The sequence below is a fragment of the Eptatretus burgeri genome, chromosome 5 (genome assembly GCF_056783735.1).
Source record: "Eptatretus burgeri isolate ZD-2024b chromosome 5, Ebu_testis_v1, whole genome shotgun sequence".
Classification (NCBI taxonomy): domain Eukaryota; kingdom Metazoa; phylum Chordata; class Myxini; order Myxiniformes; family Myxinidae; genus Eptatretus; species Eptatretus burgeri.
In genome coordinates, this window is record NC_140965.1 from 66,889,789 (window position 1) to 66,916,034 (window position 26,246).

Genomic DNA, 26,246 nt, shown 5'->3' on the forward strand with positions numbered 1-26,246 from the left:
TGGTTTATAGTCGGGTCGGGAATCAAACCCAGACCGGACGCTCAGCGGTAAGTGTGCTACCTCTACACCATTCTATCTGACAGCATGTTCATAATAATACAACTTTGCTGTTTTGGTTTTTTTGTTTTTTTTAATCTTCCAAGTACAATCTTCCCACAAATAACTCGTACCCTTCCTTTTCAGCATTGTCTGACCAGCCGATAGTGGACAGCGCCACTGCCACAGAGCAGGCCAAGAGGCTTGTGAAGAGTGGGGCCATTAGTGCTATTAAGGTAGAAAACAAGAGTTCGGGTTTCAAACGGTCTCGCATGCTCGAGGGGAAACTAAAGGTATGTTGGGAGTTTGTATTCTCACTTTCATCACCACACCATTCATTTTACACTTGAATTTACATCCTACGTTTATTGAGATTGCACTCGAAGGCCCCATGCACATTGCACCAGCTTCCAGCACAATGCCGGCATTTTCGATGTGAAAATGGCTTATAGCTCACGTGCTCCCTTTTAACTCCGTACCTCGTCTGGTTCGCTTGGTAGGACCCAGAGAAGGAAAAGGCGCCAACGTTTCAACCCTTCCAACGTGGCGTTTCTTCGGAGGATGATGCATCAGAGGTTTGTTCAATGTGTGGAAGAGTTGGGGTGGGGGGGAGTGATGGAGGGGGGGGACCAGAAAGGCCGAGTTTGAAGGGGCCCATCCAAGCTAAACCTACCCAATTAATCGCATGCGAAAATAAACTTGAAAAAAGCAGGTGGAGATGGAGCCACGAGAGCTGTGGGTTCATATCGCGATTTAAAGGTGCACTTTAGGGTTAGTTCCACCATAAGGGTTAGTTGACTTTTTATGGAACCCGTGTAATGCACGGTTGTATTTGTGTCCATTAGACCATCCGTCGACTTTGGCGATCTCGATTTGTGTTGATCCTACTCAGATTGGTTAAGTAAGCATTTTGTGCAAATTAATGGGAATTTTAAAGTTAACTTTGTCAAACTGCTTAACTCTGGTAAAAGTTTGTAATGGAGTCGTATCGCTCTGACTGTGTATCAAAGGAGAATTGTGAACTTTTCCACAGAGTAAACTTTATCACCTGTTTTTTTTTTTGTTTTTTTTTGATTCTTAGAGTGCGTCTCGGAAATCTCAAATGAAGAATTTGTATGACAGGTGAGCAATAAGACTTGTATTCATCCTTAACTGGTACATGATGGCATATGTAATCTCACCGGCGTTTTGTGCTTTGATAAACATATTTGACCACATCAACAATGGGGAACCTTGTGATCTGAATTTTTTTTTTTTATTACTTGTCAGCTTTGTAAGTGCAAGTGGACAATCTCGAGATGAGGGTATGGGAGACAAACTTCGAGATGTGGACACAGAGTCCGAACGCAAGTGGGAGCGAGATCACGACCCTCCGTTCCGCTGTGGGTCCTAACCTGCCTGTGCACCATAGCTTGTCCACCTGGATGTGGGCAAGAAATGTCTACAAAATAATAAATCTTGGTTTTATCATTATTATTTTTACATTTAACTTTATTGAAACAAAATGATAAACGTTTATCCGGTTCAGAAAATCTGGGCTGGCCACTTTGCCGTTTCTTGAGCATTGAGCTCAGGATCCCAAGTTCTATGAACTCGATTTATCCGTCATGTACTATCCTTGCAATTCATGCAAACTACAGGGTGACCCAAAAAAGTGGGCCTCGGGAAAAGTTAAATAAACTTCACAGTTTTCATTCAATATGTTTCATTTTTTCAGGAGGTCTGAACTGAGTTAAGGGAGAGTGTATCTGCCAAGTTTCTTGACTATGTGACATTCCCACGCCACATCATGGACACCTGAAGAAAAGTCATTTTCTGTGGACAAATTCATCCTTTCAGACAAGGCACCTGTTCTGTGCACGTTTTGCAAAAAAGGAAAGCACCGTGCAAGTCTCAAATTCAAGGGTTTGTGAAAAGATTTAGACAGCATGGCACAGTCTTGAATATGAATTCACCAAACATAGGAGGCCACTCTGGCAAACCAAAATCAGGAAGGTCGCCAGAGAACATTGCTGCCATTGCTGACTCAGCAATGTCATCAATAACATTGCTCGACGTGTGGCCCTCTGCAATGAGAGAAATGGTGCCCATTTGGAGCATTTCGAACATCGACGTCATCAGTAATATAATTGTAAAATTGTCAAATTTCTATGCAGACAACTGAAAATTTTCATCGATTATATCGACTATGAGTGAGTAATATGTTCTGCGAATTTTGTTCAGTGTGATTGGATAGTATTGAAGTTATTCAACTTTTCCCAAGGCCCACTTTTTTGCGGTCACCCTGTAACATCGACATCTGCTGCCCTTGTCCAGCATGTACAATTTGTGTATATGTTTGTTTATGAGGCTTAGATATGGTGTTGTTTAGAAGGAAAATAGAGTACAATGTTGTTAACAATTGTGAGAATCGTTTCGAGCACGCTGAACACGGCTCTGTCAATACCAATACCCCTCACCTCCTCATCCCCTACATCAGCGTTCTCATATTCAGAACGTAGAGAGCCCCGTCGAGGAAACACCATCTATGTTTTTGGACGAGGGATCACGACGGAGATCCTGCAATCCACTTTCTCGACATTCGGGAACATCCTCAACATCACACTGGAGCGTGGAAAGAAGTTTGTGCCTCGTCTCGTCTTTTGCTTTCTAACACATTTAACTTGTCGTCTTTCCTTGCTGTTACTTTTTATGAACCGTCGTCCTTTACTCCATCACCCTCTCCTCCTCGTGTTTGGCCCCATTGTTATGCATTGTTCCAAAGTAATTTTCACAGTTTCTGGATGTAGTGATTGTCCTGACTCCAGTTAATGTAGCCCATGCCCTCTCCCTTCCCAGCACGGGCTTCGTGACATTCGATCGCACTGAAGCAGCAGATCAAGCCATCCGCGAGGTGAGCTTGTACCTGTGGTGGGGAGTGGGGAAGAGGTCGATGAGGTCCACCTGATGGTCTATGGAGTGCTTTCCTTTTTTCTCTTTTTTTTTTTCGGGATAATTCTGCCCCATCTTGTGTTTTTGTGATCGTAGCATTAGCAGCAGCAAAGCTGATGGACTTAAGGTATCTGCCAACATCAGCCGGTTGCTCCGAGAGATATTTTGTGGATGTGACGATGAAAGATTGTGCGTGCTGTGTGCATGCAGGGCATGGAGATATTAAGTGAACTGTGTGTATGTGGAGCGTTGTTGCAGTGTAGACATTGTGGATCCTATGTCGGTAGTATTGGAGAGGTGGATGGTGATTACAGTATAGTCTGGCAAGATTCATTCTCGGTTCTCTAGAGTGGTATCACGTTTATAATGGTATTCATGGTGGAGGGGTGGGAGAAGTTGTCGAAGAACGGAGAGGGATGTTGTTGAATAGGTGTGTGTGTGTGTGTGTGTGTGTGTGTGGGGGGGGGGATGGGGTGGTAGCGTTGGATTGAGGTACATAGGTAGATGATTGTGAGGGAACGGAGAGGGATGTTCTTGATAGGTGGGAGTAGCACTGAGTTGTGGAATCTTTTTTTGACTGAGTTTGGGGATGCTTTAACATTAAATTACAAGGGGGGGGGGGTGCAAGGGAAGTGAGTACTTCACATGTAAAGGTGATCCTGCATTGGGAGTATTTTTGTTTTGATGTGGTGGTTGATGGACGTTCATGGATTTTGTGCATTGTGGTGATCCTGAGGGCCTCGTTTTGAATTACGACCACAAACCGCCAGTTTTTGAGAAAATAATACACAAGTGGGGGTGGAGGGTGGAGAATATCCGATTAGAGGTAGATGGAGGGTGAAGAATACATGAGTGGGGGTGGGGTGGGTAAAATGGGAAAACGTGCACCTATTCACGGTGGATTAACAAAGATGGTGACTCTACATGAATCAAGACTCTCCTGTGATGCTTGAGACTCGACTCCGACTCCAGATCTGCATCAATAATTCGTGCCAGTCTTGGTGGAAACTTCTCGTGCATTGGACAGGTTGGCACCAAGCCTTTCCTGCAAATCTTTCCACCATTGGCCTGCAAGGCCCATTTTATGCAGGGCTGGACAAATTCCCCCGGTGGCTTTCATTCGCAAACGGTGCATCCCAATTGTCTACCGAGACAAGTTCTTCCATGAACTTGTCTCGGTAGACAATTGGGATGCACCATCACATCCCTCACCCGTCCAAAGAGCACAAAGCATTCAATGGCAGTGCCAAGGAGCACACTTCTCCCCCATTGGCACTGGATCCTTTATACTGCTGGATATCGATTGAAGACCCTGGAAGAAGGCCCACAACTCTGACATCAAAAAAGAGAGGAGCCCCTCATTCTCACACTCATCACTGATCCCAGGACTGTTCCTTAATTCCACCATCAATGCTTTAAAACATGAGTTGCTGTATGAAGCACACGTTGAGGGTGCACATTGGTTTATTCATTATTTTTTCTCCTGTGTTGTGCAGATGAACTGGGGCACTGTGGAGGGGATCGAATTGAAGGTGTCAATGGCACGGCGACAGCCTCGAATAGACTCGGTCACAACCGGTTCACCATGGAGCTCATTAGGTTAGCCTCTCGAGCTTGCCTCATCACCATCCGCGTTCCTTTTGTATCACTGCAGCGTCCTGTAATTCCAAGTTAAAGGTCATCAGCTGAATTATTTTTGTTCTCCCTCCATTTCCTTGTCACTGACCACCAACACACCTCTTGCTTTCCCAACAGCGGCGAGTCACAACGTAAAAGGCTGCCATCGGGACCGGAGGGCCCAAGTTGTGTACGATGAGGACATGTTTACTTGATCCATGAGGCGTCATTCCCAAAGCAGAACATCTCGGTGTACCCTGAAGTGGCTGCGCCGACCATGATCACGGCGGACTGAGGGAAAGCTCACATCAAGTTCTCTCTGTCTCACATGTCCAAGTGTTCTCCAACATCACCTCATCAGTTTGTAAAGACAAAGTGAGATTCATTCTCTCCCAGACCCGAGTCTCTGAACTTGCCCACTCCTGGAATTTCCCTTCCACAATCACCTCATTTGTGCTCTACCTTTTTTGTCTTTTAAAAGGTTCTCGTCAGCACCTTCACTGCACTACCCCTCGACGAGTTGTTCTACACTGCAACGTTCTATTGAATGAAGTGATATTTTTATCACCACGTTGTATCTTATGTATATACTATTCTTATAGCCGTGTGCTTTTATTCTCGAATTTACATGGCTTCTGCGGTCTCCTTAAGCTTTTGAGCCTTGAACGATGTTATTTAAAAATCTTAAATGCAACATTGGGGTGGGAGGAGGGGTGTTTATTTGTAAATATTTTTTAATGAGCTTTGCCTGGATAGAATAAACAGAAGAGATCATGCCTAAGATGAGTGCATTTTGCAAGTAGGACATTAAACCAGATTAGTCCTTTACAGGTGTTAAATTGATCGTTGCCAGTTGTGATGTGAGCATCAAAGACCCTACTTTCACAAGGGTAGGCCTTCCGGGCTTGCAGCACTCTTCAAGCCCGATCGCATTCGATGCCAGTGTCATGCGTAGGCGATATTAAGGAAATGCGGCTATGGAAGGTCAGGGAAATGACTTGTCTAACTTTGTTCACCTCCTCCTGGTGCCGAGACAAGTGCAGTGTGAAATCACGCTGCAAGTGGATGGAGCATGGTGCCAACACTAATGGACAAACCCAAACCCAGGAGAAACATTAATAGCTTTTGTTCAAGTTTCCACTTTTCTCATTTTGAACTTTTGCCAAAATTAAGCTGTTATATTCCAATTTTGTCATCCCTATCACAATTAACTTTTGCTGGATTCTCAGCCTTAGATGGATGGATGGAAGTGAACACACAAATTCACCCCTCCACTTCCCTTTCCACATGATGCTCATGTACAGCTGTGCGGAATGCATACATTGGGTGTGACTGTTGATACAAAGGCTTTTTCAATATCACAAACACTAACCCATTTCAGGTGTATTAAAGTGGATAGAATTATTACTTGAAGCCTTTTTCTTTTTTGGAACAATTAAAACAAAAGGAAAATGGAATTGCAAAAATGGAGAACCCCTGCCACTCGATCTGTATTTCAGTCCGTACAAATAAAGTTTTACATTCCCAAAGTTGAAATTGTGCTAACCCACAAGCTCTGTGCCTGTTAAAAGTTGTCCCATTGCAGTATCTGATTTAGTGTAATGTTTGGAAAATATAAACAGAATGGGCTGGGGGGGGGAGGGAGGGGGCATTGATCAGCCAGCCTGGCAGTGCCGATGTCATTGCAAAGCAACACAAGAGCGAAGTCGATGGCACGCCATCACAAATCCCCACACTTCCCACCTAAAGGCCCTGTCACACATTGATGATTTAGCCAGCGTATGCCTGACGTATGCAAAATTTGGCTAAAACGCTGGCACACGTCGAATACGTTATGGGTAAGTTTGTATACGTTAAGAGCACGCTGGCATACGTCGTAGTACGCTGGCTTTTTTCATAGTACGCTGGCATACGTCATAGTACGCCGAGGTGTTAGACAAATTTTCTATGCTTGAAATTTTTTGACATATGCCAGCGTATGACTCACACGTTCCGCATAATGCTGGCCATAAGTTGTAGGCACGTTACGCGATCGTTGACACACGTCGACACACGTTACTTGTACGTTAATCATAAGTTGAAACGCGTCAGTGTCCCAGACTCCCTGGTTTTTTTTCTTCGGCATGACGGTCATGTTGACACTTCGATTTCTAGTGCGGTTATAATATAATATAATTAATAGGCTTCCGCTCAACGATTTAAATCATAACCACACCAGAAATCGAAGTGTCAACATCACCGTCATACCGAAGAAAAAAAACAACAAAAACCAGGGAGTCTGGAACACTGACGCTAACCATTACCTTGACGTGTTTTGACTGATGAGTAATGTACAAGTGACGTGTGTCAACGATCGCGTAACGTGCCTACAACTTATGGCCAGCGTAGGCGGAACGTGGGTCATACGCTGAGTACGTCGAGAAATTTTCAACATGCTGAAAATTTCTCGACATACTCGGCGTATGACGACGTATACCAACGTACTACGACGTATGCCAACGTAAGACGTATGCCAGTGTTCTATTAACGTATACAAAACTTACCCATAACGTATTCGACATGTGCCAGCTTGGTTCGGCAAATTTTTCATACGTCGGCATACACTGGCTAAAACGTCAACGTATGACAGCGGCTTCACACTTCGATGTCTCGTGCGGTTCTGATTTGAATCGTCGAGCCGCAGCCTATTAATAGCCTATGCCATGTGATCGTCGGCGATACGCTGCCGCGCATTATGCATAAGTTAGACTATCGTTGGGCATAGGTTGTGAACGCCAACAACACGCTCAGCATTCGTTGGTATAAGTTATCTATATGTGATTAACACGTTCTGTGTACGTTACTAATACGTTATACATACGTCCAACACGTGATTATACGCCCAAAACTTAAAAAAAAACATCAATAGTTCAGCGTATGCCAGCGTTTTACATACATTTTGAGACCTTGCCATACGCTGGCTAAAACGTCAAGGTGTGACAGTCCCTTAAGCAAAGTTTAAAGATGGCAAAGAGTTCCACCAGGAATGATCCAATATCAAATTTTGAGTTAAAAACAAAAAAAAACATCTTCTGTTTTGACCCCTGTGAGCCAAAGTCCCCACCTATTGGGGCATGAACCAGGGATCAAATCCCCAAAAATTATAACTTTTCTTTTACATCCCCAAATGTTGATTGCATTTACAAAGTTTCTTTTAAAATGTGTCCGTAATTGCCTTTTTTGGTGTTTGATCCCACCCGAGGGGGGTGAGCCAAAAATGATACTGCTCTCACATCTTCTTGCCATGTGGTGATTACTACTAAATTTGGTGAATTTCTGCACAACCTTTTCGGAGGAAATAGCATGATGGGACAGATTAGAATATATCCCCCTCTTGTTTTGATCAAAAAGTGTGGGAATAGCGAGAACAAAAAATGTAATTTGATGCATTTCCGAGAGAGAGAGAGAGAGAGAGAGAACGAGAGAGAGAGAGAACGAGAGAACGAGAGAACGAGAGAACGAGAGAACGAGAGAACGAGAGAACGAACGAGAACAAAAAAACGAGAGAAAACATCAGATGCTTCTAACTCGAGTTATGATCTTCAAACGGCACATGACCTTTGACCTGTTGAACCCAAAATTGAATCGGTTCATACTTGTGCCAAGTTTGGTTGAAATCCCTTCCTGGTTCATAAGTTATTGTGGAAACAAAAACTTTCAATTCAAGGTCAAATGATCACAGACCTCTGACCTTTTTAACCCAAAATCGATTCAGTTCATCTTTGCATCATAGTACATACCTGTACCAAGTTTGGCGAAAATCCCTTCAGCGGTTCACAAGTTATTGCGGTAATGAACGTCTACGCACACGCGGACGGACAACCCGAATACGCAAAGCCTTCGGCTGCAGAGGCATAAAAATACATACCGTGGACCATTTTCTAACTTTATGTACACGACCCATTTCAGGTATATACATCATGCCTGCGCATCGCAAGCAAAGCTTTCAAAAACTGCATGTACACCCAAAACAAGTAAACAGAAACATAATCTTACAGTCACAATACTGCATCCATATCTAAACAGAACAACTGCGTTGTTTCAAAATTACATTTCTCATGGAAACTATTCCTGATGCAAACCTTGCAATCTTCTCTTTGTGCACAAAATGCTTGGGCAGTTTAACTCTGGCCATAATACTCTGCATTTAAAATACTACGCATCAATAATACTTCGACTGTCCAGTGAGAATACTGTCCAGTTTGCGGGATGCACACAGAGCGAGCGGCGGTTAATCTTTCTGGAACTCGAGACACAATTGCATGAAAGCCGAAGAGTCAGAAGAAGTGCTGGGAATGGAGCTCATCAGTGAAGCTCCAGAGGGGCTGGCAGTACCTGAAGCTGCACGGAAGACACAGTGACTTGGGTTAGTACCAGAATTTTGCCTCAAGTGTTCGCACTTCTATTCTGATCCTTAATGTAAAACATTTTTTGCAGGTTCGAAGGCTCGTGGAGGAGATGCAACACAAATCATGCAGAGAGATACGAGACAACACCAGACCTATTTTTTTTTTTTTTTTACACAAACCCAGTTGCTGAAATTGGAGGAAGTGGCGTCACATCACAGAGCACTCTGGGTACCAGCGACTGTATTCCTATGACATCGCTTTTCTCTCTGCACTTAGTGGGACAATCAAGGAGGAATTTCCTCCTCCCCATGAATGCCAACCTATGGGTCTTTTAAATTATGAGCATCTAGCAAGGAAGCAGCACGCACCATTTTGGTTTGGTATGACTCGGCTTATTTTTGGTACGAGTCTTTGGTATGACTCGGCTGGCGTTCGAAACGCTAATCCCCCAGACCCAGAATGTATGTTCTTATCCATTACACCACTCGTATTTGAGTTCAACTGCGGATGGATGTTAGAGATGTGCCAATTGACGAGAGGAACCAAGCATGCCCATGCTTCACCCTCAAGCCACATACAAATTACTGATTTTTGCATGGTACATATAGTTCACATCAACACCATTTCCAACAATTATGCCGCAATCGGAGAAATCCACAGCAAACCACGTCCACGGCCCCACAAAAGGCTGTGGATACAACCGACCTGCTCGCAAGTATGAAAGGGAATCGACGCTGCCTTTCCCTGGTGGCAAAGTTTGTTGCCCAGGCTCCAGGGAGGCAAGGGAGGAAATAAAAGGTAGACAACAGCAGGGAATAAAAAGGAGAAATAGGAAAGTTTGGAGTAAAGTCATAAGCCTTCCCCAAGCATGCCACCATGCTTGAAAAGCAACGTGGAGAACAGAAACGGGGAAGGGAAGTAAAGACAAAAGCAGAAGGAAAAGCATCAATTGGTATTTATAACCTGTATTATTTATGTGGAAACATTTGTCATGACATGCAGGTGCCGTCTTCAATCCGGAGGTCGGATATTATGGAACCGCACTCTAATGTACACTGCTGTGCAAAAGTTTAGACATTTCACATTTTTCGACTCTGATGCACAAGGAAACTAAAACTTTGCGTTCAATGCAAATATACCTTTATGAAAAAGAAAATCTTATTAAAATAATCAAATTTATACACAATATCCCTTGATATAAACTGACAGCAAACATGTCCACCCTTTACCTTCAAAACCATTGAATTTGTTCCAGGGATGCTTTCAAATAATTTTGTTATAAACTCTTATGGAATGGTGTTCCATGCTTCTTCCAGCACCTTCGAACTTACTGGGTGTCTTTTATTTCTTCTTTGTCCAAATAGTCCGATACAGCTTCAATGAAAGTGAGATCTGGTCATTGAGGGGGCCATCCATGCATTGAAGGATTCCAGCATCCTCTTTCTTTTGCAAATACGTTTTCATAATTCCAGCAATTTTTTTTTTTTGGATCATTATCTTCCTGTAAGATGAAGTTTGGACCAATAAGTCTTCCACCACCTGAGATAACATGGTTGATTAAAATTTCTTTGTACTTTGCTGCAGTCGATATACCATCAATTTTCCAACACCACTTGAGGATATGCAACCCTATACTTGAATTGAACCTCCTCCATGCTTAATTGTTGGCTTCGAGCGAGGCTCTTTATAAGTTTCACTTTTTCATCGTCTCACATACTGTCTAGGATTCGATCCAAATAACTGAAACTTTGATTCTGTGTTCTTATGCATATTTTAGCCTTTCAGTCTTGTTTCCCTTTATTAATAGAGGTTTTGTTACTGCAACACTACCTTTAAGTCCTGATTTCAAAAGTGACCTTCGCACTATTGATGGACGGACAACGACATCTAAGACTTCTGCTAGTTCTGTTGTCAATTCAACACTCATCTTCTTTCTATTCCTTAAGGATATTATTTTCAAGTGTTGCTCACCCTTGTTAGACACTCGGTCTTCCAGTCCTGGCTTTGTTAATTACAGATGATATTTCTCGGTACTTGTTGATTGTGCTTCGGATCACATATCTTGAAAATCGAGTGATGCAAGCTATTTCACTCAATCTTTCCTTCTTCATACAGAAGCACAATTATATGGTGATCTTCTTCTGATATTTTAGCCATTAAGTTTTAAGCAAACAGTTAATCAGGTTAGATCTGTACTCTGCAGTATGAAAAGTGGGCTATTCGCTTTTTAGATGTGGAGAGAGGAACAGCTGATGTTAATGAGGAGCAACTGATAATGAGTCATCAATTTGATTTGATTGGTAAATGTGATGGACTAGCTTCCACAAAACTTCATGTTTAGTTTACTTTGAGTCGTCGTCAACACAAGTTTTTGAAGATTCTGAGCAATGTAAATTAAAGAGTGCGAAATGACAAGCCTGGTGTCATCTCACCCAAATGAAGCTGTATCAATGATAGTCCACGTTGTTATAATAGTAAAACACCCATGGAGACTTTGAGTAAATTGTTCATTTTCATAACATCCGTATATTGTATTAGATACTCCTGAATGTGTCTAAGACTTTTGCACAGCAGTGCATGTTCAATGGAACCGAAACATTTAATGTGTAACAAGGATCCAAAAGCAGGGCTTGAGTTAGGAAACCAAAACCTACCTCTAAGTTACACCGGGCGGTGCGTAAAACATCATGTGTCAGGGTCACTGTGAGAACACAAGGCAAGCATTCCATATTAAAAAACAAGTCCAAAGAATTTTTTAAAAGAAGAAGAAAAAAAAAGATCGCAGTTGTGCACACACTCCACATGACAGATCGAAATGTGTCAAGACCCACATTGGCGGATGACAGCCTTCTCTATACTGTCCTTGAGCTGGTTAGAGGCACGCAGGCGACTCACGGTACCCTGCAACATCTTCTCCTGCTCCGAGAGTTTAATTCGCAGGTGTGAGATCTGGTCTGCTTGATTTCCATCCTGCGGTAAAACATCAGTTCCAGGCTCGATCCCCTCGTATTGTGTTTACACGTGCAATCAGTAGATTCTCAATGTGCATGTGCTGCACATCCGGGTTTGGGCCGTCAATCAAGCACACTTACCTCCAAGTAGCCAGAGGGACCCTCAGGCAGTGATGTGCGCCAGAAAAGCTTGAGCAGCCGAGCAGCGTTATCAAGTTGTCCTTTCATAGTGTTCACACTGACACAAAGCCATCTCAAGACCCGTGTCTCAGACTCCTGAGTGAGGGAACAAGTCATTGGATGTAAGGTGGTGTGCAAATGCACATTACCACATTGTATTACTACAAAATATTTTACCGTAAAAACACTCCTCCAAAGGGCATCGCTGCTTGCAGACGAGTAGGGAACACATTCACACAGCCTGACCTTGTGGCGAGCGAGGCGATCTCTGAGACGGGACTCCATGGCTCGAACCAAAAGCCGAGCCTCAGCCAGCTGCTGCCGTACGCGGTCATAATCTCCGGCCAAGGCAAGAACATGGGTTAGCACGACAGAAGGGACAGGCTCCATGCCATTCTCTTTCGGTGAAGGTGGTCTGTCCGTACAAGTCTTGGATACATCGACTTTCAAAGGGGGAACCTCTGCAGAAACGAGTGCACACACATGACTGAAGGGGTGTGCAGACTGTGGAAAAAGGGTCACTACTGGTGTTATTCCAAAGTGACAAATTATGGTCATTCCAGCATGAGCCATAATATTGTTGTTGAAACGAAGAGATGAGCAAAGTTCTGTATCTGATGGAACAAACTCTGCTGCCTGTAGTCGTGCAATACGTTTCAATTGGTCGATTACAACTGGCTGAAAACTGCATACCGTAGTACCGGTCCTTCAATGGAATACGTTTTTTGCCGACGTAATTATTGACCAGAATTGAAAGTAGAGTTAAAGAGTAAATTGGAACAACAATGGCATCGTAAATCTTGAAATCAGGGTTGTGCAACAAAGCTTCAACAAAACAAAACAGTATGCAATGTTGTGAGAAACTTTTTTGGCTTTTATGTGCAAGACCTCTGCCAATGACAATGCAAAATTTTGCAAAATCGAAATTCAAAACCATCAATCGTCAAGAAAGAGTAAGGCCAAACATCAGATTACAAGCGTATTATCCCTTGGCGGCAACTACTTTGTTCTGCTTTTCTGTGAAATTATTTAGTGACAAAATTGGTTCAAAGATAGAGATGAAACCGAGCCGGTAAGGAAGAAAACGACGAAGGTGTAGTTGTGCATAGGTGTGACGATGAAACAGAGGAAAGGGATCATGACAGACAAAGCCTGCAACAGTGTGGACGACAGCTCGCGCCTGGTGTGCTATCGAGCGCCGGGCACGATGAAGTCGAGCTAGGTGGAGTGGGGTAACTTTGCATCACGGGCGCTCTCTCATTACGACGGTTGCTTTTGAGGTGCGAGTCTGTTAAGAGGGTGTAAACCAATCACCATTAACTCAACCCGGATAACCCGATTGATCTGGTAAAAGATGCAGCAAGTCAAGTCCCAGCAAAATAACGTTTGCGTTTGTTTTAGTGCATCGACCGAAGCAAGGCTCATCGAGGAGCTTGAACAAAAATCACCTGCAGGACAAAGACATTAAATTAAAAAAACAATGTGCTTCAACATTAATGACAAGGATGTTTGTAAACATCGGGCAATCACATATAGAACCTATGGGATTTGAACCTGTGTTCCCGACACCAAGAGCTCGGGGTTCAGATTGAACCAAAAAGGCCAACTCAAGGATAACATTTATTATCAAAACAGGGTGGTTCATGTGTGATAAATGTGTATAACAGCCATTCCCTCCAAAGGTTATCGAGCTCATGTAAAGACCATTTTACCCATCGTGTGTTTATGTGTGCGTGTGTGTGTGTGCGCGTGCGTGCGCGTTAATTATACAGCTAACTACAAATAAGTTGATTTAGCCAGGATACCACCACACAATGGCCTTCGATTTTCAAAAGACACCATATGATCTTTAGTATCCACAACCTAGAGACAAGACAGCAAACTCGTCTCGTTATCTGACAGCATGCTTCATGATGCAGCTCCCCCAAACTGGCGTTACACCAGAACAACAGCTTCCACATCAATTAAATTCTGTTGAGACTCGAAAAGTTAAGCTAAACGAGAGATTGTATCGAACACTTTACCCCGAGCAGGGTCCAAGTGCTGTGCATCATTCAATTGAAAAAAAAAATAATGATTTTAAAGGTCATATAAAAAAAAAATCCAGACTTTTAGCACCCGTGATGCAGTTGTTGTGCACCACCTTATTTAATGTGTCTAAGTACTGCTAAACGTAAGGATTTTCAAAGTGGCAAAAAGGCGACTTATGTTCTCCAGTGTTCAAGTGTATAATTCAATTGAAATGAAATAAACGGAGGTCATAAAAAAAACAACAAAACAAAACAAAAAACAGAAGTTTATCGCTGCAGATGCAGTGTCTTATACACCACCTTATTTAACACGTCACATTAGTTATTTGTGCTCTTTGTTTGTGTCCTTTATGACTTCCTTTAAAAAAGTAAGTTTCCTGTTTGGAATGATTTTCAATTTTGTTTGGATCCGTAATTTTTCGGCTTGTTTTCCATGACAAAGACAAACACGTGCGGTGATGACGTGCAGTTTGCAATTCCTCGGACAGGATAAAAGGCATCGATGCGCATGGTCATTCTGCGCCACATTCCGAATAGACCGTCAATCCTTTTATTCCCACCATGCACTATCTGATTCCCCATAATGCTTTGCACCATTCTTTACAAAAAGTTAGGGAAATGACAAAAGATTTAGCTGAAGAAAACAAAACAAATCAAGTGAAGGAAGTGGCAATGAGATCCACTGATTGAGCCTTACCGTCCGGACATGATGGCACATTGATCTGTTCTGCATTGATGGGTACAGATCTCTTTGGCGACCTCCTGGTTGCTGCCTCGCTCCCAGTTTGAGTCGTGGGTGGTGACCCTTGAAGCTGCAGTTCAAGGCGAACCCGTAGCTCATGGTTTGCTCGTTCACTGCGATCCAGCTGGACGCGTAGTTTGCGCATTTCCAGCAGAAGCAGATGCATCTCGTCGGTGTGCAGAGTTGATTCAGAGGCTCGTGTGGACCAGGTATGATGTTTGGCTGTCCTCGCCTTGCCTGAAGAATCAAGGAATATAAACAGATGAAAAAAAAAATCTAATGACTGTGAAGTCGAGCTTCGGACAGAGAAACCTTGTATGCTCCACAGGGCAAATTTTACATGAGCAGATGAGAGAGTTGGGAGTTTTAATAGCAAGGTCTTGGCTCACCGAGTGAAGCTTCAGGCGAGGCAAGTGAGCTGGATTCGGGATCGCCTCCTTGACCTCCTAGGCGTTCGTAAAAATGCAGCTGGATCTGAAGGGAGTGCAACATCTGGTTTGTGGTGGCGAGCTGTTGTGCCAGGCCAGTGACCTCTCCTTGCAGTCTACAAAGCAGGGCATGACACAGATCCGCAAATTAATGACTATAATTCAAACAGAAGATCACACTGATGATGAGTGGCACGCTCCTCCAAGTAGCCCCTTACATCAACCATGGACACTTCATATCATCACCATCATAATGTACCATACTCTATGTCTATGCAGAGAGTTGGTGCTGTCAAAGTTGTTACTCGACGACAATCCTGGTCGGGTCACCACTTAGGCTCAGGAAGTCATGGTAGGAATTTGGAATTTGGCCATTGTGCCGGCGATAGCTCACATACTCTTCGCGAAGGACACTGTGGATCTTTTGGGTCCACCAATTAACGCCGGCAAACAGTATGCGAGTTTAACCTCCATCCAAGGGAAACACACATTGATGAATCACCCTGCCTGTGAAACACTGGGATGACAGTGTATAGGTGGGCTGGGGCTTCTAACCCAGGCAGAATAGCTTAGTAGCGAGTGTGTATACCTCTCGACGACCCTGCCAGCCCAGACTTCATATAAATATTCATTGCATGCTGCATTTGGGGTAAGCGATACAGGTGACAGTCATATAATGTGTGTTCTGATAATGTGTTTTCGCTACAGTACGTATTTAATTCAACAACAACAAGAACAACCACGCTATGTCATTCTGAGCGACTGTGCACACACTGCGGACACTTTTGCCATGCCACATCATTCTGAGCGAGTTGTTCATACTCCGTCATTCTGAGCGAGTCGTTCGTGCTCCGTCATTCTGAGCGAGTCGTTCGTGCTCCGTCATTCTGAACGAGTCGTTCGTGCTCAGTCATTCTGAGTGAGTCGTTCGTGCTCCGTCATTCTGAGCGAGTCGTTCGTGGTCCGTCATTCTGAGCGATTCGGTCGTGCTCAGTCATTCTGAGCGAGTCGTTCGTGCTCCGTCATTCTGAGCGAGTCGTTCGTGCTCCGTCATTCTGAGCGAGTCGTTCGTGCTCCGTCATTCTGAGCGAGTCGTTCGTGCTCCATCAATCTGAGCGAGTCATTCATGCTCCGTCATTCTGAGCGATTCGGTCGTGCTCAGTCATTCTGAGCGAGTCGTTCGTGCTCCGTCATTCTGAGAGTCGTTCGTGCTCCGTCAATCTGAGCGCGTCATTCGTGCTCTGTCAATCTGAGCGAGTCGTTTGTGCTCCGTCATTCTGAGCGAGTCGTTCGTGCTCCATCATTCTGAGCGAGTCGTTCGTGCTCCGTCAATCTGAGCGAGTCGTTCATGCTCCGTCAATCTGAACGAGTCGTTTGTGCTCCGTCATTCTGAGCGAGTCGTTCGTGCTCCATCATTCTGAGCAAGTCCTTCGTGCTCTGTCAATCTGAGCGATTCGGTCGTGATGAACATGTTCCCAACTGTATGAGAAGTTCCAAGTTGTGGAGGGAGATGGAGAATGTCCTGAAATGTTACAAGGAGATCTACGGACAGAAAATGAAGGTAGCCACTCAAGTCTCCATGATGAAGTTCTTCAAAAAAAATCCCAAGTAAATCAACCTCCATTTCATCTTCTGAGTATTCAAACTCAACTGGCAGCCTGCCACACCTGAATAAGCCTGCCATAAGCAATATGTACTCAATCCAATCCCAATCATAACACTGATTAAAAAGTAATTCATGTTAATGTTTTTATTTGTTATATTTACCTCCGTCACCAAAGGTGAAGGAGGTTATGTTTTCACCCCTTTCTGTCTGTCTGTCTGTCTGTCTGTTTGTTTGTGTACAGGATATCTCAAAAAGTTGTGGACGGATCCGGATGAAATTTTGTGGACAGGTTCGGTGTGTGACAAGGACGAACCATTTAGATTTTGCTGAAGATCTGGATCCGGATGTAGCAACTAGAATTCTTCAAATGATTCTTCACCATTGAGAAATAGGACCAAAAACGACATATAGCACGATATCTCAAAAAGTTGAGGACGGATTCGGACGAAACTTGGTGGACAGGTTGGGTGTGTGGCAAGGACGAATCGATTAGATATCGGTGAAGATCCGAATCCGGATCTGGATACGAGAGTTATTTCACATTTCAAGTGATTCTTCACCATTTAGAGGTAGGGCCAAAAACGATATGGTGCTGCATAGCATGATATTTCAAAAATGTATCGGACCCGATAAGTTCTCGTGGATCAGGCATTACGTGGTGGAGGTATGCGTTCTACCGAGTGCCCTTCTACTTTATTTACGCATCGTTTACTGCTTTTTTGACGTTTTTACGAAGGTCTTGAACCTTTCAAGGTTTAAATCTTCCCCATTTGGAACATAACTCCCATTTTTACATGTTAAATATTGCCCATATAACACGTTTTCGGATAACACGGCGTTACGTGGGAATGCATCCCGCGCGTTATACGAGGGTCACCTGTATTAGGAAACAATTTTTAAGACTCAGTCAACCAGATCTATAAAGGCTACACAGCATTTGGGACAAAGGGTAAGAATGAAGGACCAGTTGGCTCACGAGTCAGATAGGCCCATCTCACCTCGTTACTTCCTCCCGACTCGCACGCAGGTCCTCACTACATTCTTGCATTTCGTCCTTCTCTCTCTGCAACTCCTTCTTCTTGCTCTTCAGGTCCCTTTTTTCCCAGTCAAGCTTTCGCTTTTCTCTCTCCATCTCCCTCCTTTCACCTTCCAATACTCCCTTATCTATTTCCATGTTCCCCTTTTCTTTCTTCAGCAATTCTTTCTCCCTTTGCTGATCTTCCTTTACTGCCTGCACATTGCGCTTCTCACATTCAAACATTCCTTTTTCCTTCTCGAATTCTTCCTTCGCCATACCCAGTTCTACTTTCTTCTGCTCTAAAATATTAGATACTGCCTCCATATCTGTACTCTTCCTGTCCAACTCCACCTCTTTCCTCTCAATGTCCACTTCCTTCTTCACCATCTCTTCCCAGAGTTTGGTAAGCTCCTCAATACGGGTTTCTATGCCAGCGTTCCTCATTACAGACTTTGGTTCATCCGCGGTGTCCAAGGTGAATCCTGTGGACTCCAATGTGTCCGCCTCTTTGTTCATATTCCAAACCCCCAAGCTCGTGTGGAAGCGACTGTCCCACTTGGTCTTCTCCCCCTGCCCTCTTTCATCCACCTTCTTCATACTTTGACGGTTATCTGAAAATAAAACATAATGAAAGTAAGAAAAATAACAATGAGCCAAAACTTTGTAGCTGAAGCTCAACAAGGCACATAGTCCAAATCAGATGTAAAGGTGAATAATTATTATTGGCCATCATCTATTTATGATGGCCGAGGTCTGTTGTCTGTCGCGTGTGCTTTACGAATAGACACAGTGCGATATCAGCAAAATGGGAGCGTGCTTTACCACGTTCCTGTCGTGCTCTCAGCTCTCGGTTTTCTTGCTCTAAGCGGTACAGCTTGGTTTGCATCTTCCCAACCTCATCCACACCCTGAATGTAGATATTGGTTGCCGCTCCTGGAAATACAAACATATCAGAACTACTCATTCTGCACATCTGGGAACTTGTGCAGATGTGTTGACTAACGACTAAGTTGAAAATAAAAAGTAGAACCAAAAAGTTTTAATATATTTCCAAGTAAGTAAGTGGAGCGTTATGAAAGACATATATGGCTTCAAGCTAACGGAAGAGAAGATGAAAATGAGAAAGAATGGATCAACATAATCAGAACAAGAGCGCAAGTGAGCACAATATACGCCCGAAAAAGTCTCTGTGACACGCGCACGCACAAACACAATTATATATTCAAACACGTCAATTGATGAAGAACAAGAAGGTATATACAGAATTGTGCTACTACATGGAAAACAGCATCCTGCTTGCCATGGCAACCACTTTAGATGACGAACGTATGTCGCGACACACCGTCTCCACAAAACGTTTAAGTTTGTTTGATCGTTGCACTATTACACCTATAATGTCAAACCCCCTGCCAGGTCACCGTCTTTCTTTGGCATTAACTCGTGGCAAATGGAGTTTGAGCAACAGAACTTCAAAGGACATTCTTCAAATTCAAACTCCAGCTTCTCTTTGTAAGGTAATCACAAATAGCTTGAAGTGCTCGAGAGTCCATAATGCCACAACAAGAGTTAAAAAATATATATATATATATATTTATATATTTTTGGGTATTCTTACAGTCGTCAATGACTCAGATATGATGTTGTACATAAACCACATGCAGAAGAAAGACATTAGCAGATGTCACTGTCCTTTCACATGAATTACAAGGTCATTATTAGACAACGGACAAACACACAATTGTATATGTAATTTGAACATCTGTTTCTTGCATCATGGAGCCAGAGGAGCAGATGGAAACACGAATAGACCAATTGCAAAATATTAAAGAACAGTATTTTAGTTGTTGACGATTGAGAAAATGGCTGATGTGTTTGTTTTCCCATCGAGTGTCAAAGGCACATACATGGCAGCAAACTAACTTCATTCATCTTGGTGGTGGCCACATATCCTCACATCCACCTCTCCCCAGAGACCGTCTAATGTCCCCTCCCCTCCCCCAATGGTTTTACTCACCAGGTTGAGTTTCTGCAAGGCGTAGCTGAAGCTGCTGACGCAGGCGATCGTTGTTGCTGATCGACTCCTCGAGCCGCTCTCTTAAAGCCTTTATTTCACGCAAGTGTTCTTCCAGAAGGCCTGACTCGCACACAGCAAATACGGAGACTCAAATAAGGTAGATTATAGCAGGTAAGAACCCCAAACTCGAAGAACCACAGTGGGAGCAGAGTACAGTATTTAATTATCTCTTGGCCTTGCGTACTCCTCTTCCTGTTCAGTGTGCACTTTGCTCCTCAAACAAAGATCGTAAAACACGAGAAAAAGCCAAAGCAAAGTTATTCTCAAATTCGCTTTCCCAAAGTTTCCTCAGAAGTTGAGCATTCCAGAAACCAATGCCTAATATTATCATTTCACTTTACCGAAATACTATTTGACCTCCCCCCCCCCCCCGCTAGCCTAGATATTGTTTGCACGACAGAGAGGAAGCAGTCTCATACCGGCAGTGAGCCTGGACGAGTTGTAGCCGGACGATTCTGGTGATGCATCAAGTTGTTGGCCTGCGGCATCGTCCTCTCGCCAGGCTGGACCATCCCTCTCTGCAAGCACACTCTGCCGTAGCTCAAGCTCAACACGAAGGCTCTCGTTGAGCTCCCGCTCACCACGCAACTGCTGCTGCAGCATTGAGGCCTGTTGTGCCAGAGCTGGCCTGGACAGCCCTGCGGTTCCAGGAGACTCTCCCAGGTCAAAACCAGCACCCATCAATGAACCTACTCCACCTGATGACTGACGTTGAGCGGAATGTACCGCACTACACGGCACGGGCTGTTTGAGGCCAAATGCATGGAATAAGGCTGGGGCACTAGGAGCCGATGGATAGGATGCCTGTAGAAGACCAACATGAGATGCTGTGCTGGATAAGACTGGGGTTGAGGAGGTGAGGGTGGAAGTTGTGAGGCCAAAGCTCTGTGGGCCAGGAATGGTGGATGTCAGAGGACGAGCTGGCAGGGCCCGAGTCGGCTCTGGGAATCCGAAACACAAGAAATGTTTTTTGATGAGGGTGGAGAGCATGAAACAAGGGAAGCAAGAAGTGGGAAGCAAAAAAGTAAAACAAACAATCGTATGCCAAACAGGAAGTCATTGCAAAGAGGACAAGGTGAGGATCTGAAAAAGTTCGACAGAATGGTAACAATTTGAACTTTTCATATCAAGCAACACAAGCTGAAGTACAGAGTGCTGTTTAAAAGTAAAGTGTGCGTTAGTATTGTGTGACAGTTGGTAGGTTATCATCGTCAAGCAGCAACAAGAGTAGCAGAATAAGCAGCAGCAAAAAGCAGCATCTCACGTGCTCCAAGCTGCCGCTGCAGCTGCCCGAGCTCTTTCTGCAGGTCACTGAGGAAAAATGGTGTGTGGACTGGAGAGTGAGAGGCTGAGACCGGTGGGAAGCAGGAGCATGAAGAAGAGCAGGAGGAGAGCGAAGGGAGTGGAAAATGGCACAGAGCAGAAGGCAAAGGCCGCGGTGGGAGAGAGGCCTTTGAAAGCCCTGAGTGGCGAAGAAGAGGAAAAGGAAAGGAAACAAAAAAAAAGAACAGGAAAATGGATGAAGGATACAAAATGAGCATGGATGGGGACGTCGATGCGGTAAGGTTAACGACTGCAAAGCACTATTTTGAGAGGGGAAGGTTGCGTTGGCAGGATGTGTCGCGGACAGATATGTCACAGAGCCCACACGGCACATTGTAACCAACAGCAATGCATCTCTCCTGACGATGCAGGAAAGTTTTGCATCGTCCAAGGAGCATTCCTAAAGCAGCATTCAAATGTATCATGGCCCTTACAAAGGTGGTACATTTCCAAATTGCAAGCATTAAATGATACAGGAAGAGTGTGTACAGGTTGCCCTTCGTATCCGAAGAAGGCTGTTCACATGAAACATGCAAACTACCCGGCCAATTAGCTTATCGTGGAGAAGCTGCTGAAGGAAGAACGTAATGACCGGTGGTTACCTTGATTTCACTTTCTATACGTACTTTTAAAATGTTTGATACTCAACATCTCTACCAGGATCCGGCGCTGTATCGATCGCGGGTTCTAATATAGGGGGGGTGGGGGCTTTGGCCAATTGTGTTCCGATTTTGTTATCACGGGATTTCATTTTGACAAATCGTGGTTTTTTTGAGCTGAGAGGAGTCATCATTTGTGTCCCGTGTGTGTACGATTACCTCGCATTATGAGCCTCGCGGTGTTTCTTGTGCATCGTTTTTCACAAGCTCAAACGTAAAGCGATGGACAAAGTTAGTTGTACCAAAAGGAAGAGAGAAAAGGTTATGACATTGGGTGAAAAGATCGAGTTGTTAGATCCGTCGTCTCGAGGGGGAAATGCGGAATCTGTACGGGTCGCCATTTCGGCGTCAATGATTGGAGGTAAAACCTTCCCCATTGTATTCTTCCTAATTCCTAAACCTTCATTTTCCTTCAAAAACCTCATTCCCAGAGCTTACTTTTCCAACTCCGAATTCAAACCTTATTCACAAACCCTTCATTTCCAACACCCGGATTCGAATCCCCGTTCTAAAACACATTCTCATGCGCAGCTCATGGAACAAATCAAGGCGAAGGGATTGATGGTGGAGCAGGTTTTTAACACCAACGAGATGGGATTATTCTGGAGGACTATGTCATCTCGTACCTTGGTCCCCAAGCAGGGAAGATCATGGTTCAAGGTAAGGTGATTTAAGGATCGTGTTACCCTTCTCCATTGTGGGTTGTGGCAATGCTGCAGCAGTCTTCATCGTGAAACTAATGCTGCTTTTCCGTTTGCTGAATTGCCTTCCCTGCTCACCTTTCCACACTCACCATTCCCCACTCACGGCTCCCCCTTCCCCTGCTCCAGTCCACCCTGCCCCCTCGAACATCATCATCCCGAGCTAAGTCTTGTGCGTGAACGTAATATGTTTACCCTCACCAACCTCGCTGTTTTGTAATAAATCTAAAAGCATATTAACAATGATTACCTATTATGCTTTTTGTTTTTTTTTAATGTTTTTGTATAATTACCAAGCTATTACCTCTGCCACCAAAGGTGGAAGGAGGTTATGTTTTCACCCCTGTTTGTTTGTGCACAGGATATCTCAAAAAGTTGCAGACGAATCCGGATGAAATTTGGTGGGCAGGTTGGGTATGTGACAAGGATGAACTGACTAGATTTTGGTGAAGATCCCGATCCGGCTACTACAATTTTTAAGTGATTCTTCACCATTGAGAGATGGGGCTAAAAACGATATATTTCAAAAATTTATTGGGCCCGATATGTTCTCCTGGATCAGACATTGCGTGGCGGAGGTATGCGCTCTACCAAGTGTCCTTCTAGTTTACAATGTGTTTATTTCATTTACATGTTTATCTCAACGTTAACGTGCGATATATTTTACATGTTTATTGACCTCCACCATTGAAGATGAGAGGTTACTGTTTTCACCCCTGTCTGTTTGTTTGTTTGTGAACAGTATTACGGAAAAACTCCTGGACGGATTTTGACGAAACTTGGTGGGGGGATTAGGTATGGTCCAAGGATCATGCCATTAGATTTTGGACTTGGTCCAAAGTCCAATATGGCCGCTATGGTGGCCATTGTGAAAAAATATTTGAATTTTTGTTTTTGCATTTCTACATGTTTTAAGTGATTTCCAACCAAAAAAAACTATATTTGTTAGAGAGAAAAAAAAAATGTTGCAACTTTTTGTCAAAAAAATTTCGATTTTATTTGAAATATATTTGAATTTTTTTTTTTTTGCATTTTTACATGTTTTAAGTGATTTCCAACCCCCCCCAAAAAAAATTTTGTTAGAGAAAAAAAAAATTTTGCACCTTTTTTTTTTCAAAAAAATTTCGAATTTTTTTTTGGCATTTCTCCATGCGTGTCGATCTAGTTTAGTTTATAAAATCATGGTTCAGTAGAGTCTGATCCGTTTTGACCTACAATGAATAGGATATCAGGTTCACGTGAGTGACCTAGCAGTATTGGCGGCGGAGGTTTTGCACTCTACCGAGTGCTCCCCTCTAGTTCCAATTGTAATGTGTTTATTTCTGGCTGCCGTCGGTCATCTTCAATATTTTCTCGAAGTGCAGGAACCAAACCCCTCTCGTCCCATTGGCCCTTGGTTTCCATGATTGCGGTTTTAACTATCGTGGCATTTTCCACGAACCGAACCCCCGTGGTATTGGAGGGTTTACTGTACTGGTTATATTGGTACAATTTTTCATATTGATATACCGATATTGGAAATTTGAATATACCAGTATACCGAAAAATTTCGTATGAGAATGCAGCACTGTCAGCCCACCTTTATAATGTGAAAAAATACATTTAACTAACCCTTTGATGCACTGGGGTATGCCTGGAACATATGATGTCAAGATGTACTTGGCCAGGAAGTAGGTGCAGTAGATTTTAACTTTTAACCTCAGCAGCGTACGAGCGATCGCGTTTTCCTTTGTCCTCGCGGCTGTTTTTTTAAGCAATTTGTTATTTTATATGAATCGGGTGTGCCTTCGAAAGCCTGTGCCGATTGCGGATTCCAATATCGGCTTGTGTCGATACCGATACTGATATCGGCCTGTGCAGATTACCGATGTGACACCGAAACTGTACACGTTGTCATCGCGTGTCCCAATATCTGTGTGAATATCATGTCATCACCACATGTACATGTCGTCATCGCGCATACCAATTATAGCTGAGCAGCACACACGTGGTCAGTAAGACCATCCATTTTATTTAAGTGAGAAGCATGTGCACACTGTGTGTATTTCACACACAGCGTGCCAACGTAAAATTCACGAAGGCCTTACCAGCTGTCTCTGTGGTCTCACCCATTAAAACAAAACTGCTGAAATCGATATACCGGTATATACCGGTATCAGCCCACTGATGTAGCGATATCAAGGGGAGGGGGGGGGAACGATACCGATGGAGGTTAATCTCTACAATATAACACAACACACCACATTTTTTTTCTGTTACTCAGAACATTTTCCAAAATGATGATGTGAAAACATTGTGACACATACGGGTGGCACACTTAACGTGATGGGAATACTGTGAAGTTCTTCTACCTGCCACTTGTATTGATGCATCACCTCCTTCCAGTAACAAACGTCCCGAATCGCTCGAGTAACCCCTGATGGACAGCCTTCCTTGTTCTTGTGTGTCCAGGATATCTGCGTCACTGTGGTAGCTTCTCTGTAGAGACTTGCCATTGTAATAACCACATAGTCGTGCCGGACTCGCCTCTTTGCATTCTGGTGCCACTCTGTCACCCTCGCTCAGTGAGTCGTCTCCATCGGCCAGGCTCCCATCGTCAGTCGGCGTATGGGTCCCGGACGAAGCGAGGGAGCTCAAGGATGCCGTGTGGTCCCGAGAGCAGAGGCCCGTGACCTCGGAGACCGAAGAGGAGCAGGAACGGTGTGAGGCAGATGGCGTTGGACCCCGGATGGTGAACTTTTGTTTGAGCTTGTGCAGTAAAGCATCCTTGTTGGCAAGTTCCTTGTGAAGTCTGCTGAGACGAACAGGTAGGGGGAGGGGTTAGGGGGCGGTGAGGTCAAACATCACAGGCAAGGTTTACTCAAATTGCACGAATACTACTACTGACCCATTTTGACTAAAGCTAGAATGATTGGAATCACTCGATGGGTTAAGCATTTAAACCTCCAATGAAGAATCAAGAAGGCCAGGGAAGGAGAAAACAAAAACTCAACAAAGTGGAGTGGAAACAGTTTCTGGAGAATTCAATAATTTACATATGCATAAGAGTTCTGTTATACCTATGCTGTACGTCAAACTATTTTATATTATACATTTCTTTAGGATATAAAACAAACCTTGCCGAGCTTTGTGAGTCAGTTTATTTGTCAATACCAGACTCGGTGGTGTAACGTTTAGAGCTCTGAGTCAGAGGTCGGTGCTTAAAACCCCAGCCAAGTCATACCAAAGACATTAAAAATGGTATGTGATTCTTCCATGGTTGATGCTCGGCATTTAAAAGGATAGAGCACGGACAAACAACGCTGTGAAGGCAATGACAAACCAACCAGTATAACACTTGCCAATAAACTGCTTCAACAGCACCAACCTCTCAGTGAAGAGCATGGTACATCTCTCATTATTACAGTACCTATAGATTTATAGAAAGTCTACACCCTCCTTTCAAAATTTTCACCTTTTGTTACCTTATAGCCTTGAATTAAATTTCATTAAATCAGACTTTTTCCACCTTTATTTACACATCGTAACCCACAACTTCCAAGTGAAAAACAAATTCTACAAA

The 26,246-nt window shown here is 43.7% G+C and overlaps 2 protein-coding genes across 5 annotated transcripts in view; one reads left to right on the forward strand and one right to left on the reverse strand.

The window, feature by feature from the left end:
• NELFE (negative elongation factor complex member E) overlaps positions 1-6,120 on the forward strand; it is a 9,593-nt gene extending 3,473 nt beyond the window's left edge. Inside the window, exons 3-10 of the mRNA XM_085882214.1 lie at positions 184-329; positions 537-611; positions 1,118-1,158; positions 1,306-1,418; positions 2,516-2,657; positions 2,875-2,929; positions 4,464-4,566; positions 4,723-6,120. Of these exons, the coding sequence (XP_085738340.1) occupies positions 184-329; positions 537-611; positions 1,118-1,158; positions 1,306-1,418; positions 2,516-2,657; positions 2,875-2,929; positions 4,464-4,566; positions 4,723-4,799 (752 nt within the window). The 3' untranslated portion in view covers positions 4,800-6,120. The remainder of the gene's footprint in view (positions 1-183; positions 330-536; positions 612-1,117; positions 1,159-1,305; positions 1,419-2,515; positions 2,658-2,874; positions 2,930-4,463; positions 4,567-4,722) is intronic.
• Positions 6,121-8,495: 2,375 nt separating this feature from the next.
• Positions 8,496-26,246, reverse strand: part of LOC147026615 (uncharacterized) — a 189,900-nt gene continuing 172,149 nt past the window's right edge. For 2 of the 4 annotated variants that reach the window (XM_085882207.1, XM_085882204.1), the window contains 15 exons: positions 25,036-25,478; positions 21,266-21,463; positions 20,421-20,942; positions 19,942-20,061; positions 18,750-18,860; positions 17,908-18,538; positions 15,265-15,419; positions 14,831-15,112; positions 13,284-13,391; positions 12,350-12,564; positions 12,065-12,199; positions 11,804-11,942; positions 11,627-11,673; positions 9,678-9,741; positions 8,496-8,964 (listed from right to left, as the gene is read on the reverse strand). In XM_085882207.1, coding sequence (XP_085738333.1) covers positions 8,855-8,964; positions 9,678-9,741; positions 11,627-11,673; positions 11,804-11,942; positions 12,065-12,199; positions 12,350-12,564; positions 13,284-13,391; positions 14,831-15,112; positions 15,265-15,419; positions 17,908-18,538; positions 18,750-18,860; positions 19,942-20,061; positions 20,421-20,942; positions 21,266-21,463; positions 25,036-25,478 — 3,280 coding nt within the window. In that variant the 3' untranslated portion in view covers positions 8,496-8,854. The remainder of the gene's footprint in view (positions 8,965-9,677; positions 9,742-11,626; positions 11,674-11,803; positions 11,943-12,064; positions 12,200-12,349; positions 12,565-13,283; positions 13,392-14,830; positions 15,113-15,264; positions 15,420-17,907; positions 18,539-18,749; positions 18,861-19,941; positions 20,062-20,420; positions 20,943-21,265; positions 21,464-25,035; positions 25,479-26,246) is intronic. The other 2 variants (XM_085882206.1, XM_085882205.1) reach the window with 2 other exon arrangements.